This window comes from Augochlora pura, chromosome 6, assembly GCF_028453695.1.
Source record: "Augochlora pura isolate Apur16 chromosome 6, APUR_v2.2.1, whole genome shotgun sequence".
In the NCBI taxonomy this organism is placed as follows: Eukaryota; Metazoa; Arthropoda; class Insecta; order Hymenoptera; family Halictidae; genus Augochlora; species Augochlora pura.
In genome coordinates this window covers 11,513,865-11,534,598 of record NC_135777.1, presented here as the reverse complement: position 1 = coordinate 11,534,598, position 20,734 = coordinate 11,513,865, and the positions used below count along the sequence as shown (strand labels likewise).

General features: G+C 43.7%; 1 protein-coding gene across 3 annotated transcripts in view; it reads right to left on the bottom strand.

Moving 5' to 3' along the window:
• Pum (pumilio) overlaps window positions 1-20,734 on the bottom strand; it is a 170,760-nt gene that overhangs the window by 121,518 nt on the left and 28,508 nt on the right. For all 3 annotated transcript variants that reach the window (XM_078183899.1, XM_078183900.1, XM_078183901.1), the window contains 5 exons: window positions 18,262-18,394; window positions 9,733-9,844; window positions 9,550-9,649; window positions 9,335-9,465; window positions 6,109-6,463 (listed from right to left, as the gene is read on the bottom strand). In XM_078183899.1, coding sequence (XP_078040025.1) covers window positions 6,109-6,463; window positions 9,335-9,465; window positions 9,550-9,649; window positions 9,733-9,844; window positions 18,262-18,394 — 831 coding nt within the window. The remainder of the gene's footprint in view (window positions 1-6,108; window positions 6,464-9,334; window positions 9,466-9,549; window positions 9,650-9,732; window positions 9,845-18,261; window positions 18,395-20,734) is intronic.

The following is a 20,734-nucleotide window of genomic DNA, read 5'->3' as shown; positions in this document are numbered from 1 at the left end:
TGCTTTCTAAGTAACTGTGTTAGTACCCACGAACGAAACATTTCCAGGGAATCGACGCAGCGGATTGGATGCTGAAATACCTTATATACAAATTGAACTTGAAGATAACTTGGATTCGATCCAGCGTAACGCGCTCAGATTCGTGACAAATGCTCCGCGAATTGAACTCCGGAACAGTCCCCTGACGTTTTTACGAAATGTGTTTTTATGATAGGTCCGCTAATGAATTCTATTAGCAAAACAATGTTCCAGGTGGTTTCATACGAAATCCGTTTAAATCTCCGTGCCGCGGTTGCGAGCGCGATCATGGAATCGATGGTTCAAGGCGAGCGATTCGTCATAGTCATCGATTCGGACAGGGTCGTGTAAAATTCAGCGGCATGTAATGCCGCGACGGAAGGTCGACAGGCCGTCGAAAGGGTTCGAAAATCGACGTCGAGGGGAAAATGTAAAATGAAGAGCGCCTCCCCCGACTTCCGGTCGCCGATCGTTTCGGCGAAACCGTTTTCTTGGCGGGAATGAATTTGCGATTAATTCGCGGCACGGTTTATTGTTGGCCGGGGATCTTTCGACGGACTTTGATATTTTTCCTTGGAAACGGTAGTGGCCGAACGAATTAATTAAGCGCGTCGAGAGCACAAGACGACGTCGCTGAAACTCGGTTTGCATCGGGGATAACCAGATTGGTGTACTTTGAAAAAGTTTCATGGGCTGCCGGAGACCTTGCCGCGCCACTTAAGGGTAAAAGGCAAACCTAAATCAATCCAACGAACATCGCGCGGCAATAAAAGCGAGTGCAATGTGGTTTATACTACCGGGAAGATACCGGAATACGATAAACTGGAGTCACCGGTGAAATTACCGAGAAAACGATAAACGCCTGAAACGAGGCACGGTGGTCTGGTGGTTCGCTTTCTGTAACCAAAATTATCTTTACGTTGTTTCAAGGTCTCTCAGCTTATGGTATAGAATATTATCGAGTAAAGAATATAACATCTTAAAAAGTCCAGGTGACTAACACTCAAAAAACACGTCGTACGAATAACGAACGAAGGGCGGTTGTTTATTCTTACAAAATCGATTCTCTTTTCTTCGCCTGTTCAACGTCGTTGCCACTTAATAACCCTGTAATTTTCACAGGGAAAATATTACATTAGTCGATAGCATATGGTACAGATCGCATATGATACAGTATTATTAGTCTCCGGCATCCCTATGAAATAGTCGGTTGCCGTGCATTAAACATCGATTTCACCGTCACTTCTTATCATAAAATAGCATTTCTTTTTACGAAACTTTTATATTCTAATTTGTAAAAAGGAAATGTTAATCGGGGTTCGGCCTTCGGGCGTTTAACAGTTTACAGGATATTCGGACGGTAAAATTGCTGCATGTCGACAGAGAGAGAGAAAGAAAGAAAGAGATGGGGCGGAAGAGAGAGACGGAAGGCGCATTTTGATGCATTCGCCGATAGAACGTTCGGACAGGCGCCGTAACGTGCATAAATATGAATATGTGTCCGGAGGGGGGGTGGGGCTATAGATCGCATGCTCTATTTTCTGAATAGGATTCGAAGTAGATGTCGAGAACTTGTCACCCGGTGATTTATACGTTTGTCTGCGCCTGAGGACGAGGTCGTTCTCCATTCCCCCCCACCGCCCCTGCGCCTCTTAAGCCTGTCAGGTCCGACCAACACGTAGAAATGGTCTCTTTCACGGAGCCAGATATACAAGGGAGAGGGACAAAAAGGCTAGTGTCCTAGGAGAGATGCTCGGAGAACCCTCCGAGGATAGAGAGATCAGCCAAGGTCGTCGAGACCGGAAACGCTCGATCGTTCCGTCACTTTTCATCGACCAATGTCGCAAGGGGACACTCCTGGAGTATTAAAACGCGGTTTCGATCCTGCCGCCATGACGTAATCAACCTCCTTTTGCGTAGCTTCGATTCGAAACAAACGATGCAAGACCATCGTCGCGACGACAATGGCGCCATCGCAAACACCGACCGATTTTCTATGTTTTCTATCGCTCAGAATTTGAAAAAGCGATAATAATTGCTAAACATCTCCTCGTTTTACTTCCACTTTTATTTATTCTCACTGTTTTATTTAGCTTTGCTATTTTATATATCAACACGGTTAAAAGAGTGAAATATTTCATAAAATATTAATGCTTTTGGTATTATACCCTAATACTTTTGTACCCAGAATGTTTTAGAATAATCGATCGACCTGCGAATAGAAATGCAATTCTATTTTTAAAAGAAGTGCTGTTTGCACAGGGCAAGTGTACTAACAAACTTGTGAAAAAATCGTACCACAGGATAACAGAGCTCGTTAAATAGTATAAAATTTTCCCCTACAACTTTTTTCTAAATTCTCCTGGTCGAAGCTCCAGCTTGGCCCAGCTAGTAGTCTCCCTATATGTGTGTAAGTATATTTTGGTGTGTCTTCCGTATTGTTATACCTGAAAGTATTGCTTGGCTTGTTAACTACTGTTGCGAAGTTTTGTCTCTGTTTGTACGAAAGGGTTCCTTGCCCGTATACACAAACGAATAAAGTAAATTAAATTGGATTAAATTATATTAAATTAAATAATCGGAGCACATCCGCGGGCAGTTAGTGTCGCCTGAAACAGGCATGATCTCGGAGAGAGGACTCGCTGACGCCAACGGAATGCCGTTCGATCGCCTACCAGAACGGAGAGGAGAATCGAAAATCGTAAATGCCCGCGGTTTGCCAAGTCACCGAGTCGGAATCAAAATAAATGCCACGTTGTAAATAGTTACTTTTCGGTTCGAGACGTAAAAGGGTCGCGAGGCAAATAATTATAACTCGGCGACGGATCCGAGCGCGCCGACACGGTTGACCCTTCCATGGCAACACGACGGGCCGGCGAAATCGTTCTGAAATCTCTGTCCGAGGCACACCGGACATTTCATTTTGCCGAATATACAGGGTGGTCAGCAACTGGTGATACAACCGAAAGGGAGGAATGAATGCATTCTACATGCGAAGGTAATTCGAAAAAATGAAGAATAATACTTTTACGTTTCTCACACGTACGAGTCCATCCTTTTGAACATGCCCACGCTCAAACCATCGCAAACCTTTTATTTATTTTTACAATCCTGATCACATATTCTCGAATCGTTAAATGCTAACGATCCCCTTAAAATTTTACAGCACGGAACTTTCTACACGTGATAATAGTAGAAATCTAATGGTAACATCAAAGGTAATTGAAAACAATTATACGCTAATTGCAATTTATTAAAATTCTTTAAGCGAGAAACGAGATTGCACTTGATTCCTACAGAAAGGCGAAAGAGTTCAGCAAAAAAAGTTGATTTCTTCAGAAGCAACCTAAAGCATTTTACTAATTCCACTCAGAGTTAAGCAAAAACTAATCTGACGAATAACTAACGATTCTAATTGACTCATAATAACTAGCGTGTTGTAATCGTTAATCATTTAACTACTCACTCAACTACTTTTTGTCCAATTATTGTAACTAAGTTGTAATAACTAGCGAGTTATAATCTACGAGCTATAATCTATTTTTTGTGCAACTAAGCCTACTATATCCGTTGTTAAATCTTGTACTTTGCAATGTTTATTTACCCAGGATTACGAGTATTTCATCTGTATGATTTAAAAGAGTTTAGTAGCCCGTAAAGAAATAATAATGATAATAATAATAATAATAATAAATACAGTGATTTTCACCGGGGAGATTGTTACAACCACCGCTGTACCTCGACCACGGTAGCACACGCTCGAATAGTCGTGTCTGTTCGAACGAGACGCGACTTCAAAAGCGAAAGGAAGTCCGTCGAGAACCTGTACAAGAGGGTTGCTCGGTGGTTGGACCGCTCGTTAGCATCAGCTGCTCGCTGCTTAAAAATAACCTCTTCCTAGCGACAAGGCACAATCGGTAAATTAACGCCGGCAGCGGCGCCCTTCGCGATGGAACACCGTCGTCCACGGGCACTAAATGCTGAGCGTGGAACTGTTAACCTGTTAACCGAGGCTCGTGAAACGCGAGAAACCTGCGAATTAATCGAGGTGGGGGACACTAATTGCGAAACGACCAAAAAGACGAATCAGCGAAAAATTTCCCGCAATTCCAAGCTGCTAAGGAGACTTTGAACAAGAATTCCCAACCATGAAACGAAAGCGCGTCGCGGCGACGAGCGAACATTAGCATGCGTCTACGTTCATCTTCTCCAAAGTGAAATCGCAACATTGAACGTCCAAATCTGACTCTCTCGTCGACATACAAAAATCTCCGGCTAATTTCTTTCTCATTTCCCAGCTGATAAGAAGGAAAACGTCGCGGAAGAGAAGAGTGTAGCAAGGTCTGCGACGGACGCGATAGGTCCAGCCGATCAATCCGTTTAAAAGGCTCCGATGCGTCTTCTCCCGGGCGTTGCGCTCGACGTTTAAAGAATATTCAACGGATTGTTACGTAAGGTTGCCGAGCTGAGCGCGGGCCGGCCCAATCAGTTAATGCACGGGTTTCGCAGGGCCACTCGAACGGGTAACCGTCGCGAGATAGTAATCGTCGAGCCTTACGATACGACGCGTTTATGTAGGACGGTTGCGGACTGCGAGCCGGCCCCGACTGCTTTCACAATTTACGCGCGAGCCCGTTATTTATCAATTCTCGGGCCAAAATATACGCGCGAATAGCGGCGAAACTAGGCCAGGCTTCCGATAATCCGGCAAAATCATCCCATACCGGATCCAAGAACAACAGAAGCAAGTTTACGGGCCGAGACTCTCTCACCGCCGAGTCTAATTCGAGAGTCGAGCCACTGGTTTTCCACTTAGGTCGCTCGCGGTTATGGCAAAACTCTTTTTCACGAGCGACACGGTTTCCTCCGTCGAAACAACGAAATACAAATGTTCTAGCATTCCAGCATGAATCAGCTGTACTCTCCTAAAACTATATTTATGCATTGATTTATAGGATGCTTAACGAGGCTACGACTATGCCCCGCCTAGATCCAACGCGCTAAATGTCACCAAAAACTTCGATCCGCTGAAACAATGCTCGCGCCAAGAATCTTCAAAGGAGCTTTGTTGCTGCCGCGGAGAGGTGCTGACACCCCCAGCAAAAAGAATACCAACGTGTTCTAAAACGCAATAACTTATTGAAAACTATGCTAAACGTTTTTTGCTTTTCTTGTAACGATAAAAGAACTAGTTAAACCGTATAATGACTGAGATACTTTTCTTCACTTGGTTAAACAAAACTCATGTTTTTAAATTCTTTTTGTCTGAACCTGCAGTGAAAATTTTAAAAGTGCGCTTCATTGATCTCGATAGTTTATATGAAAACAGTGAATCTATATAAAAAGTAAAACTTGCATATTTCCGTTGCATGGAACGTATTTTTATTATTTTATTATAATTTTGTTGCAAGGTTGTATTCGATTTATTCATTTTTCTCATGAATGCGTAAAATACGAATTAAATGAGATTTTTGTTCGTGAAATAAATAACACCTGGTTGTAAAAAGAAAATAAGATGCTAGAAATCCTACTTAATTAATACATTTCCTTACATTTAAAAAATTTACATAAATAACTAAAATTAATACATGAAATTAAAAAATTTATGAATACATAAAGATCAGCAGTCTAGTTATCAGTTAAAAGTAACTAAACATTATGAAAATCGCAGTTTTTTTTACATATTCCAGCCAGAAATAGGTAATTTTTACATCTTCCGAGAGTTTTTTATTTTATGCCTTTCCAAGCGATGGCAAAATAAAAACAACAGTATTTTACATTTTTTAATGTAAAGTAAACTAGTCCCTCCAAAAAAACTCAAATCAATTACGAGTTTAAAAAAATTATTACGTTTTAAAAAGCGTTTGAATAAATTTCGCCTGGTGCAGTACTTCGGAAACGATTATGTTCTCAAAGAAATTAGCTGTGGACGGATTACGTCGTCTCGCGAATCGTATCTCGCCGGGTAATCTCTCGCGCAGAAGTCAGCATGTGGCGCGAGATTGGGAGTCGCCGTAAGAAAACGGTGTCGTTTTGACGGAGCCGACGAGAACGTCGGAACGCGGTTAACAATAAGGTCGAAAGACTCACCTGAACATCAAAGTGAGTGGTAGTGTCTTGCGGCTGCGGGGGTCCCTGTTGCTGCTGTTGCTGTTGGGATGGAGGCGGGCCTTGCGGGGGTGGCGGAGCCTGTGCGCCAAAGAGCTGAGCCGCGTGGGAATGCGGATGCTGAAGATGATGCGTCGGTGGCGCCTGGTGGTGCTGGAGATGATGTGGAGGTGCCGGGGCGAAAGCGGCCATGAAATGCTCCTCGCTGCCCACCACGTCCACCCCTGGCTTCAGCAACACCACGCCGCCAGCCCCTGTGCTCACCGCGAGCGTGGCGGCTGCGTTCTTCTGGAATTCCTCCTCGCCGGGCGATGGCTGGCGGCTGCCGGGCGTGCGACTGTCGACAACAGAAACATACAAATTAGTCTGTCATCTTTGGTTGACGTGATCTGTTTCCATGTCTCTTGCTTTGCAACTCCTCTCGCTAGTCTCCTTGCCTGACGACGCTTCGTTCAAATGTTACATTGTCAACCCTTTCAGAACACGGCCGATTCAGTGCTCTATCGTTCTGTTCCTAAACGGAACGTAGAAACAATATAAATTACGATTGTTACATGAGCGGTAAGTAAATCGTACTATCTGCGAATTATGTCGCGAACATGGATTAACCCTCGAACGGCGGACTATTTTCAGAATTATACGAATTATTACAATTGTCGACGTTTATAACCGTCTTCAACTTTATTTATCAATGTTTCAAAACACATTTTTTTAACCTTTCTATTTGTCCTAGTTTTATATCAGTTTACTCAATTTAATTGCTGACAATTCCGTAATTCGGTAAAGATTTATATACGCTGGATCATAATGATTAGGTAACCGCAATTTAAGTTTTAACTGTGTTAGAATACGATATTATAGAAGTGCTTTCAGAATACTGTATTGTAAAAAGGTTGACAGTTGTGTGCGCAAGGTTTGGACGAAGGTCCAGATCGAAATATTTATTGACGATTAATGAAACACGCTGTGTGTTATCATCCGAAATGTGAAAATTATGCAACGCTGCCAGTTATCAAACGATTCTATCGTTTAGTGAATAAAATTCTTGAATCGATGGTATAAGAAAATTTCGTCTGCAAAAAAAATTTTACCATCTCGACTAGAGTAATTTCAATAAAAAATTATGTACATCATACTCGAGTTGTACCGTATCCATCGTATATATACAAGTTTCATTCTCCCACACAAGAATTTATCTACCATGAAAATTAAATGCCAATAACAGGAGAGCGTTATTCGCCGCGGAGGTTCGTCCGACATCTTGCAGAGTATGACAAGATATTGCAAGGCACGGGCGAGCCATTATTTCTCGGGAACGTCGAGAGAAAGGTGGAAGAATAGCGTGGACGGTGTATCGGCAGCGCATTGAATGAATTATCCGGTGGAAGTGACTGCCCCCATGATCGTGCTCCGATTCGCGAGCCACAAGGAAACACCGTGGATTGCATTGCGCAACAGCTCCTGCAGAGCAACTACAGTTCATTTAATAAGTTTATGCTCCAATTCACGGATTTCGCCGATTTGTTTTGATCGAAGACAGCCGTGCGACGAGCACATAAGGCTCCGAAAATAAACTATACAGTTGACCAGGCCGTCGACAGCTGCAATTTTTAATAAGGTCGATGCGTAAATCTTAGATGACTACGCGCATCGTTGCATGTCGTTAAGGAAGACTTTGTGAGTTGATGTTTGTGAACCGATAAACGTGCCGAGGTGTCTCCCTTTGGCGAGAGATAGCTCGTCGAAGGTTCTCCACCGAACAGCGATTTCGAGTTTCTCATTGAGTGATCGTTCATAATTGAATCTCCTCGTATTTTTCTCGCAGGAATCAAATGCGAAGTCGATAGACTAAATAATAAAACTAGCGAAGCCGGTGGTATGAAAGAACGCGACTACGCGATCAGTCACACACTGTAACGGCGTGGTTTGCATAATAATGGCATAACGAGATACAACGTCTTCGGTCTGGCGACCTCTGCGACACTCTGGTCTAGCGAGAAAAAGGGTACCAAGACCATGACGATTGACTGCGATGAGCAAACATCATTACCATAACGGAATCGGCAAGCAGACAAGACAAGTGCCGCGTCGTCGAGGCTGCGTAATGTCCTAGTGCCCTTCTCGGTTTTATTTGCCGTGATTATTCACGGGATTATCGTTGACACGGGAAACGGAAAGTCTGCCTAAGGCCGTCCACCTAACAGTTCCCCTTTTTACTTTGCGTGTGTACCCGTGAGCAAACGTTCGTAGCGTGGGAAATGCCGAAAAAGCGTGGGCCACGTTCCGTAAAGGCAGGTGTTTGTTCTTCGTTTATCGTTGTTTCCAAATTAAAAGGTGCCATTATACACGTATAGGGGTACCTCTAGCTACTGAAAATTTATCAACCTTTAGAGAGCTGAACAGTCAATGTATTGACTCGAGTCGTGAAAGTAAATTTGTGAAAGAATATCTTACGTATGCATATAATAATTTTTAGAATAGAACTGCTGACTTATATGAGGAAATTTTCCGATTTAATACGTTCGCTACCAAAATGTTTTGCTTTGTCTATTATCACTGTGAAAGCGCTGACTAGAAGAAACTCTTGAATATAACATTGTTTTACGTGAACTATACAATTGTGTGCAATAGCCGCTCAATAATTTTCTTCTTCGAAGGCAGAAGGTGCAAAATAGATCGAAATTATTTTCGTTTTTGATTTCGAGAAGATTGTCGGTAGGTAAACCATCAGAAGCAACCGTTCGTTAAAGCGACTAGACCACAGGACAGAGATATAGCGTCGGTAACATCGGCTGAGAGGTAAGGCACTGTCGATGCACCAGGTGGCGCACTCTGATGGTGCAGCGGGTTGTAGAGAAAGAGGTGAGAGGGTATGATGTCATCGTCCGTAGGTAGGACATGTACGCCCTTGAATAGTTGCCGCTGTTACGTTCTTCTGGACTACAGATGATCTCTCAATTATCCACTAATTAAAAATCGTGTCCTCGATGCGAGACTGTTTTAACGCGTTCACTGCCACACCGTTTGCCTCTAAGCGAAGTATTTCATTTGGATTTTCTCTGGCGATTTGGCAGTTAATGCGTTAACTCTACAACTTCGAGATCCAATCTTCGACAATCTAGCGTTCGAAGGGAGATCTTTATGGCTACACGATTGTTCCAGATTAGTCTTGTCGGTCCGCAGTTCCAAATCGACTGCAGATACTCACTTAAATCCTTTGTCATCGTCGAGACCGTTTTGTGAGGCCAATCCGTTGTTCTGTGGCCCAGTGTCGTCCTTAGAACTGTCGAAAGGACTTGCCGACCCCTTCTCTTTTTCTTTCTTGTCTGCGTCTGTGTTCTGCGCACGAAAGAAAACAGCCTATTTTAGAATACCGTCGACGAATCGAATAGTACTTTATTAGCGTATATTAATTGCGCTTACCAATCTCAATGAAACCATCCGGGGTTCTAGATCTTTCGGCGTCGTGGGACTTGATCCAAGAACGTATTCAACCATCTTAACACCCAAACCACCCGTCTCACTGCAAACAATAAACATACCGTTGCGGAAATCCAGAAAACAATCAACATGGTTTCGTTTAGTTTCGTTAGAAAGACTACGAACCTGCTTCTCGGGCTGAGGACCGTTCCAACTTCTGACGTCTGATGATGATATCCTGTCCCGACGCCCACACGCCTACCAGTGCCCATAGAAATTGGTTGTGACACGGCATGATCTGAAATGCATTAAAACTGTCATTAATCATCACGCCACCTTGCAACACGCTGCATTTCAAAAACCACCCCCGTAAAACATCAGACTACCATTTGACGTCCGTAATTCCGGTCCACGATTACTACTTCTAGATCGTTTAAGTATCAAAGGCACTAAAGGCTCCGCAAACTTGGCGCGAGGGACAAACCGCCGACAATTACCTATCGCGGGAAACCCGTCTTATCCGCCCAACTAAATTCTTGGACAAGTTACCCTTAACCGTTCAAGAGTCGCATCTTATAACTATTCAAACAATATCGTTGCACGCTTCTGCTGGGTAAAATGACACAGAATCGATGCAACGATTTTCCTAAGCAGAATTGTCGAAAGAGAGAAAAGAAAAGCTACAAAAGTCAGTGTACGAGCTAGCAGTAGAGGGGCCCCTTATTGGCAGAGAGGTTGACAACTGCAGAGCTCGTTGGCCGAAACAAATTCTCTGCAGCGGCGGTTCCGGTCGTGTCCGCAGTAAGCCTGCAGTTTTCGAGTGCTCGCGACTCGAGGGGTTAACGTCGCCGAAGGCAGCAGGGGCTGGTAAATCACGGACCTTCCGAGAAGCTGCTCGTCCTCGCGTATCAGCCGATGATCAATAGAAGGCGGCGGGGGGTGGCTGGCGAAACCGTCGGGTATAACGCCGGCAAATCCGTCGTAAAAATCGAGAAGCAGCAAGAAATATCTTGCTTGGGGAAAAAGGTGGGAGCGATTTTCCAAACAATCTTGGTGTGGCCAAGAGACGCGGGATACGAGAGAGAAAAATAGAGAGGTAGAGGGGAATGACGCGAGCGAAGGAGAGAGTTGATTCTCGAGAGGGTGGAATGGAATGTTAGGGGTCCATGTGACGCGCAATTTCGGTGTCGGCGGGTCCAGGTGGACAGGGGGTTGGTTGCTGGTGGAGTGGTGCTCGCCGGGGTGGATCAGTAGGTACGACCCTGGGCGTTGGGACGTTGCCCCCACCGCCGGTGATGCCGGGCGTCTGTCGCCATGGCAACAGCCGCGTTGCACCCATCGCGCGGTGACGTACACACTGCCAAGAGGAAGCGAGGGAACGAGGAAGCGAGCTTGCGAGCGGGCAAACGAGCAAGGGAACGAACAAGTCGGGCCGAGCCGGACCGAGCCGGGCCGAGGCGACCCGAAGAGACCAGCCGTCGCGTCGCGTCCCGTGGAGTCGCGTCGCGCGTCGGGTCGCCGCGTGCCCATGGACATGCACAAAACCCGTGCCGACTCGAACCGAGCAGAGCCGAGAGGAGCCGGTACACGCCGTCGAAGGAATCAGGTGTTCCGTGCACACAACAAGCCACCCGGTAGCATCGCCCTCGCGCGACAACCTCGTACCGTCTCGAGCCCTCGCACAGCCCGACAGCCCCGCGAGGAACAACCCCTTCCCGTTCGTCGTCCGACTCCCATACCAATTAGCGCAGCTAATTCGTTTAATTGACGACAAATTCTGATCGTCTTCGACCAATCGTTTCAACGAGTTCTCTCAACCGGTCTATGGGGCACCTTCTTGACTTGGCCGACAGCGTTGGACTAGAATTTTAACATTCGCGAGACAGGCGATGCCTTATCGGGCTTGCTGTCTTTCTCCTTCATGTTAATGTCCGTTCCCTAGCCACCTTATTCTCTGTTTTTCGAAAAAATACGTTTCAAATATGTACACAACTGTAATGACTGCTGATCAGTTCGTGTGTCGGTTATAGAGTGGCAGTCGGAATTTAGAAACTGCCTCCTGGCTTAGATTGGTTTCAAAGGAAGGGGTGGATTCGGTAAAGAGAGGATCGAATCTGTATGAACACTGCCATACGAATCACACCCTCGTTTTCACTCGGGCTACACTCATTTCGACATGGAATCTCGATCGAAACCTATATTTATAAAGGATCATCTCCAACCCAGAAATTCAGTAAATTCTGAAACTTTGGACATACAGAGAATATATAGGTATCTGCTAAGCGATATTTTTTCTTGCGTAAATTCACTTTAAGTAGAGGAAATTAACTCTCAAATATTGAGCTATTTTTTATTTTATTGCTATAATTTGCACAATGTACAAAATTGAAAGAAAATTTTCAAACAAAAGTCGCTTCTCTGATGCAAATATGTCGCGCCGTATACGGAAAACGTTGATTATTTGTTTACAATGTTTTTCAATGTTTTCAACAATTAACAAACCATATCATATGCCCGAAGGTTCAGAATTTTTCGAATTTTCGGGTTGGGGATGCTCCGTCGAAATTGAAACAGAACCAACAGCTGTTGCAGGCCACAACTCATCGAACTACCAACTGATATTCTTCAACAGCAGATACAGTAGCAAAAACGAATTCGGAGGAAAGTCAGACAGCCACGACTTTTCGAGAGGCTCGGTCACAATAGGAGGATTCCGTGGGGGTAGCAACGATTGCCGAGGGATCCGGGTGTCGTGTACACATGTTTGTCCTAAAGAATCGATTTTGAAAATCCGAGCACGCTCTGGCAGCTCCTGGCCCGACTAACGAGGGGTTGCGCGCGAAAGGGAGCCGAGCAAGCGACCAGGCGAGCAGGCGAGCAGGCTGGCAGCAAGCAGGCTGGCAGCAAGCAGGCAGGCAAGCAGCGACTTTAACGAGTGCTCGCCGGGTGGAACCGGCCTCGGAACGCAAGGGGTTGAAGAGAGCATAAACAGAGAGTAAAGTCCTGGAATATTATACTTGTTCCCGTATCGCTCGTCCTTCCGGCGGTATAGAGCGGTGCGTTGAAATTCGTGTTCCGGCGCCGGAAGCATTGCCGGTCGGTGACGGCGTTTCCTGGCGTTTAAGGGGATTTAAATCCGATTACTCGCGGGATCCCAGGGTATAAAGTGACTGTAAAATGGGGATTGGCGTGCAGGACGCTCCCCGCGACGCGACGCGACGCGGACTCGCCGCGACGTCGAAAATACCAGAAGGAAAGCGTATCGATTGATCCGGTAAGCCGGGGGAGACGCCGGATTTCCTTTGTTTTCGCGGAGGCAAACAGACCCCCCCGGCGAACGCAGCTAGAGAACGTGAAAGAGAGAGGGACAGAGCGAGAGATCTGTTTTGGTAGCGGTGTATCGATTATTGACACTCCGCTCGAACTCGCGGACGGCAGAGAGAAGCGGTTCTGCTTGGTCTATATATTGTTCTTTCGGTGCTCCGGTGTCCAATCGATAAGCGAACGAGCGAGCAGGCGACGTAAAATACGCGCCGCGGAATCTTCTCTCCGTTTCTGATCATCGGGATCCTTCGGATTTCTCAGGAGGAACCACCGGTCCGTGCGACGACGCCGGCTTTTTATATGATTCAGCTTTCTCTAATTTTATCAGGCGTAGAAGTCGTGTTGGGAGTTCGGAGAATTCTACGTCATGAGAACGGAGGACCTTCGAACCGGCTGGCCCGCCAACAAGGCTGCGCGTTTAATAAGAATCGGCTCGTTATCCTACGGCTCGGCCAACTGCCCGTCGCTGTTGCTGCTGCTTCAGCCGCCCGTAAAAAATCATTTGCATAATACAGATATCGAGCGGCACAATTGCCTGCCTCCCTTCTTTCTTTCTTGCGGCGAGCACCAGGAGGTTGCTGCTCGTTACAAATTGAAACGGTGGCTCACCGTCAGACGCGTCTCCATTTTCCACTCCGTAGAATCCGATCAATTTTAGGCTACGCAGTCGATACAACTGCGTTCATGGGATAATTAACACTGTCAATAACCATTTCGATTCATGTCACTTCATATACTTGCTAGATATTTCCATATTTGACAATCCGCAATTTTTTACGACAATCCACCGAATTTTTCTGCCTCATTATTATGGGTCTCGATAACTCTAAACTAATCCTTCGAATAAGCTTCTCATTTTGGCTAACATTTATACTAACGGCATTAACCTAGGCATTGAACATTTTAATAAATTTAGATATCAACTGTTTAATGTTATCAGAAGCTAGAACGTTCAGATTTTGTTTGTTTTATATATCGTAATCACATTGATCGCATTTTCACTAATTTTTGTTATTATTTTATGAGCATTACCACTATTATTAACATTATTATCATTATTATTATTATTATTATTATTATTATTATTATTATTATTATTATTATGAAGCCTTGAAGAAAAATTAAAAGGACATTATTATTTATGTGTACTAAATGGTGTATTCGTGTAAATGAATAAATTCAAACTTCAAATCTTCGGATAAAACTTTTTTAGAACGAAATTTACCGATGTCACGTCGATAGAAAAATTGTTCAAAACGTTCTTCTCCAGAGAACAACAAATAGAAACGATTAGTCATGAACAGGCAGCTTGTGAATAAAGAATTTCTTCCAAAGGACGAGAACAATCTCGTGGGTGACGAAAACCAAGGTAATCCACCGAAAACCAGACCCAGGCGCTGGATAGAGTGACCGCCGTCGGGAGAGCGGAAGACGCAGCTTTCGATCACAAACGTTCGCGGCAAGAGAAGGAGTTTTTCGACGCAGAAGGTTTCATAAGAACGAGGATAATACGGAGGGGGTCGGAATGGGAGGTGGAACGAGTTTCGGACTAATCAAGAGAGACTGGTCTGACCGTTTGCTCCAATACTAAGGACAAAGAAACCAGTTCGATCCGCGACTGGCTCTGTGTTAGCCACGGTCAGGAAGCCTGTACGGGAATACCTGACCTGAAATAAGCTCGATATCTGCCGGATTGGATATCTGGGAGGCCGAGTCGGAGTAGGTACGAAGAGGCTGCTGCGTATGAAAATCCCTTGCAAAAAGGAAAGGGGGGAGCGTGCACGCGAAATTACAGGGGATACCGATCGGCTGCGATAAATGTTTCATGAGCGAGAGAATCGAGCTGCGCTCCAACGGCCGCGATCGCTTCTCGGCGCTAACGCTTAGCTTTCTTTCGGGAAGAAATTAACGCGTTCGATTCGACCGGCTTGCCCTTCGAGAGAAAGACCAGGAGATGGAGGGGAGAGAGAGAGAGAGAGAGAGAGAGAGAGAGAGAGAGAGAGATTATGTAACGATCAGCCATCGGCGACGACCACTCTCGGAGCGCATATCGATCAGGCTGCGCTTAATTTCGCGTTCCGAGAAGAAACGGCCGAGAGGTCTAGAGGAGGTCTAGAGGAGGTCCGGAGGAGGTCCAGGATATTTCAGGGGGTTTAAAGGGCTCCGAAGGGACGTCTGACCAGCAGGTCTCTGCGAACCGCTCTCCAGGCCCGATTAAAGCCCGGCTTTATGCACGGTCCGGTTGACCTCGGTTACCTAACCGGTCGCAAGCGTCCAGGAACAAAAGGCTGCGTATAATCCTCCGTTTCGGAGCAACAATTAACCGTAGCATCGACAACCTCGAATTGCACATAGAAAACCGAACTTGTCGAATTTTTAACAAGTTAGTTGTTTATTTTTCTTGTTATGACAAGTATATACAGCCGTTCTTTGTTAGAATGTCTTATATACTGATGTGCCACTTTTTAGGATATTTGAAAATATTTGCAGCATCGCTAATGTTTTATAACAGTAGCCAGATTGTGATAATAGATGCTTGATTAAATAAGTAAATCTATAAATTTCTCATAGGATCATTATTATAACATCGGCAATTGTTAACGAAGAAATTATAAACCAGTCATTTTTGATCTATTTGGTAGTTCTAGTGTTAAACGGAACTGGAATATTCTACATCTCCGCCGTATAGAGTTTCAAATATAATTTTATTTATTTGTTTCAACTTATTTAATAATGATCTTGTTACTTTAAATCTAACATAACTTTATGCCGTTTAAAAAATTTGCTGTTAATCACAATTTTAAAACTAAAGTAAAAACTAAAATATTAAATGACATAAACCGGACAAATAAAAAAGTATGAATAACTATTATGAAAGATGCATAGTGTCTGCATTACGTTGTAATACTCGTCGTAGCTTACTTTTTCTGACACATTCTAGGTACACCGTTTTCAAAGAGGTCGCAACAACTAACTGGTTAACCCCTTGCCGTACTTTAACGAGACAGACTCGTGGTGAAGATTTCTAGTAATAAGCTGTCGAGTATGAATTTTGTTCTGTTTGTTTAACATCAGAACTACCGAGCCCTGAATGCAACTAATGCATATTAATTTACAATAATCAAAAGATTGCATTTATTTAAACCTCGTACGGTTTCTATTATAATATATATTTGATTAAATGAGTTTATCTAAAAGTTTTTTGTAGACACATTTCTCTAATATCGCAAATTGTTAAAGCAAAAATTGGAAACCAGTTATTTTGATTAGTTTGTTAGTTCTAGTGTTAAGTCGTAATGAAATTCTATTCTACCGCCACTAATATTTAACTTCTTAACTGCGGTCCACGCATATATACGTCGTATGAAAATAGCCATTTTATATTTTACGCTTATTTAAGCTAAAATGCTTGTAAAGCATATTCATAAATTTCGCACATTTTATAATAATTCTCTATCAATTTGTGTGATCAATATAAAGCAGACAAAATTGATCATCAAGACAGATCGTCACAGCCGAGTGGCTTAACATTCGAGTAAATCTCTTCTACGGGATTATTACAATAAAGAAAATCAAACCATTGTAATTGTAAAGGAAATGATACGGCAAGGAGTTTACAACGTACTCGTGCACCGAAATTGAAACGGTACACTTCCGAACACGCGTGTGCTCGACGAACCGATACCGTGAACGCTTCCGTGGTCCCCTAATCAATGAAAAGTCACGGATTCGCCGCGCTTACCGGTGAATTGCCGAACCCGATTAACCCCGTTCACAGGATAATCCCTGCGACTCGAGCTCCAGTCCAAATATTCCCCGGCCCTATTGTCCTTGATACGCGTCGGCACGCTCGATAACGTTGCGCTAATGTATACCCAGCCCGATTGTTCAATGAGCCGCGCGCGTTTCCGCGACGTTCCTCGATCCGCGAGACGACCGGCTTTGTTGAAAGTAAGACGCGTTCGAGACGCAACTGGACCGTGCATACGTCGCGAACGTGTGCTACACACGTTGTCCGGGTGATGGAGATCAGACAAGAAAATAGGAGCGACACGTGTGGAACACGGAGTATTTATACGGCGCTCCGTTTCTGGAGCCAATGCAACTCTGCGGCAACCTCTGTCGACCTCTTTACATGATTCTCTATTTTTCTTGAAATATTAACACTGCGTTCGCTATGCCAGAATCACCGTTGCAAACAGTTGGAAAGGTCGCGAATATGTATCAGTGGAGTATCAGGTAGAGTCAGAAACGACTCTGACAGAAGATGCGCTCAATAGTCAGATGGTTGAAAATGGTCAAAGATACATAGTGCTATGCAAAAAAGATCAGCTTTTTATGGAATATAATATTTCTCCGAACTTTTATTATTGTTCTTTGTTCTCCTCAAAGTACTCGTTAACTTTTGTTTCAAAAATTTTTTTGTCAATTACGGGATCAAAACTAACTCGCCGACAGCTCTTCTTGTGGTTGATTTTCGGCATTTAACTTGTTAAACCGAAGATACCATAAACGGTGCTGACATATGGTGCGCGCGATCGTTTCCGGCCGTTTCTACTTTCCGGTTTCAAGAACTGTAGACGGTTTCGACTCTATGAAGTTGGAGGCTCGCGAGATGAAATTTCAATCTAGCTTGCCGGGCTTATATTCGAGAAGAGATCATCCCGCTCGCTGTTGCACCACGATCGTGAAGCGACACGTCAGGCAGTAGAATAAATGATCAAGTTTGTCAGAAATGAACTAGAGAGATGATTCTTATTTAAATTTAACTTGAAGTGTTCTAGAATAAGGGAAAATTATAGAAAATGTTGTATCAACAATTTTCAACATTGCAAATTGTGTTAAATTCGATATTTTCCATATATTGGAAAGAGAAACTGGATATTATAAATACACATGCAGGGTGCATTATAATTCTTAAAAGTTTGGAATTTCTAACATTAAGGTTCGAGTGATTACATTCTAAAGCTATTTAAAAAGAGTAAGATCAATTAAATCGTTTTTTCTCCAATTCTGGAGTATTATACAAATTTTGTTGGCAGATTTAAATTCGAGGTGACAGGATCTGTAGGAAATAATATATAATAAGTCAAGAAAAAATCATGTCATAATGGATAAATCAAAATTCTACCAAAAAATATCGAATTTATCTATAACCCTTATCCTAGAACATTAAGTTTCATATAAACAAAAATCATCCCTCTATCACGTTTCTACCGAAAGTTCTACGGATTTTGATGCAACTTGCTCATTTAACCCCTCCATGCGCCAGTACTACTTCCAGACCTCTCTCCTCTCCTCTTCTCTCTGTCACTCTCTTTCTATCTCTCTCTCTTTCGGAGGAGCTGGAAGACTCGCGCCGTAAAATTCCGGGAACACGTAGAACTGTACCTGATGTGCTCCATGTTGAATCCCGCCACATCTGGTGGTCGCCCAGGTGAAGTATCCCACCGCCTTTTACACCCCCTTCGTCCTTGGAGCCGCCCTCGTCCACGCCCCAAAGCTTTTTTGCTGAGGGAGCGATCTGAAACAATAGAAGAAAATGGGTGGTGAGTACTCGGTGGGTCGGAGAACACGCATTTTCAGAGGAGCAATCGGATCGCGCCGACACGAAGCCCCCAAGAGCACACGCGCGTCCGCTGCCCGGCCGAGCGCCGAAAGATACCGCGGCGAGTCTACGAGCAGCGATCCCATTAATTACGCTAACGAGCCGCAGATCCGCTCGGAATTAGCGTATCTTGCGTGCGCGGCCGATCATCGAACTCGATACCGCTGCGTATTACCGGCGGACCGCTAAGAATTGTTAATGTCTCAGTCTATAAATAAAATTCAATTGAATTTCGCCCGACCATTTCGCCGCGATCGGGACACTGCACCAGCGGCTGCAGTCTATTTTTCCAAGAGAGAGAGCCCCGAAGGTAAACCGACGATCGCAACAGCTATTTGCCCCACTCTACGACGACTCTATAGGCACGCCACGTGTGCAGGATAGCAGACTGCATCGTCTCTTTTTCTTCAAGAAACACTCGAAATTTCGCGAAGAAAAATCAATCCGTCAATGAAAGGGAGTCCTCCGATGTTCTAAGGGAGGGTAACCCTCTCAACATCGGCTGCCAAACGGATTTAAAAGAAAATTTTCTAAATGTGCGTATTTATTGCATTTTTTACAACAAATTCAAATATATGACGATTTCAACTCAAAATCTTTAATTTTGTAAACATGTCACCAAGTGATCTGTTCCATAATTTCACAATTGTATTTGTTTTTATAATCAATACAATTGGAATTTTGAATTTTGGTATTTGAAGTTTTAAGCATATCGGTATTATTATCTCGGTAAAATTAATCTAACATTTTTGAAAATACTTCTACCCATTCTTACTGTTCCCAACGTAACAGTAATTGATTTCATTCGACTGCCGAATATTATGTAATTAAGTGAATGATTTAAATGGCTGCGGGTTAGAATTGACGTGGTCACCGCTTCGGGAGTTTTAATAGTCACATTTGGTTGATCTTGTCCGACAGTCAAGAAAGGCCGCGTACGCTCGGTGTAGGATGATATCGATCGAAAGACTTTTAGCGAATTAATAATTAAATATTTGACGATCCACTTTGCAGCGGGGATATTTGAAACACTCTCGCGTCCCGAATCTGCCAGATAGGCTCCCAAAGTTGGGCTTGCCTCCGAGCTTATCCGGCAGACTCTATCTTAAACGTGATTGGAATTCACAGCGGTGTCTTGCGCCCGACCCCACGGTGTCTCGAGTTTTCGTTTCGCTATCGAATACCTTTCGTTCAGGCAGTTTACTGCCACTCGCAAACGAATACCTCCGATTCTCCCTTGTCAATAAATATCGCGTAGAACCTGCTCGAAGAAGCTCGCGTGATCGCATTCATATTGATTTGACGGAAAATAGTGCTTTGTTTTCACATAAGCGATTTCCGAAAGGCTGCATCTACGTCCGACGTACGCGGCTATCGGTCGTCTGCTTCAGAAGCAGTCTAAACGCAAACACGTTGCAGTTAATTTCAACGTTTACGTATTAAAATGCCCAAAGCATTATTGCCACTAACAGTTCAATGTCTACAACAACAGATTTTACTCCGCATTTTGAATACAAAATTTAAAATCTTTAACAATAAAAGCCGTATGTTCATATTAGTCTATGAAAGTAACAGTAATAGGACATTTATTCCCATTTTGAATGAGTTATACTGCAATATTTGCAGTAAGTAACACGTATATTGAATGAATATCTCGTAAATATATTTTTACAATTTAAATAATCGTAAATTACAAAACCCGTCATTTGATATTCCTTGTTTTCCCTTTCGTTAAAACTCTCAACACAACTTCTTCTTCATCATCTTTCTCGCTTTTTAACCTCTTAGGCACGGCTGGATTTTGCGCAAATAAAGTCTTTCATAACTAAATTACCATTTTTCTTAATATAAATTTTTTTCCATATAGCTATATATAGTATTAATTACATATATTCTTTTCTGAGTGTAATGTATATACACGCACTTTCACTTTAATCAGTAAAGCACGCAACATTCACGAAAGCCATTATAGTGGCGCGCCGTGCCTAAGAGGTTAACGGTAGCAAACACATTTTATTGTGTTCCTGCTCTCTACACTCACCGTTCTACCTGATAAGACGAAGAACCGTAAATACAGCGTACACAAATCATGTACGAAGTCTGGTCGCATGCGTTCGAACGTCATAACTAGTCGCAAGTGACGGGGGGGGGCATGTACATTCAGAGCTGTTTACGTTCGACAATTGCAGTACATTCTATCTTTGCCCATGATTTCCAAAGCTCCGTTGCTACGTTATTTTTCTGAAAGTAAATGAG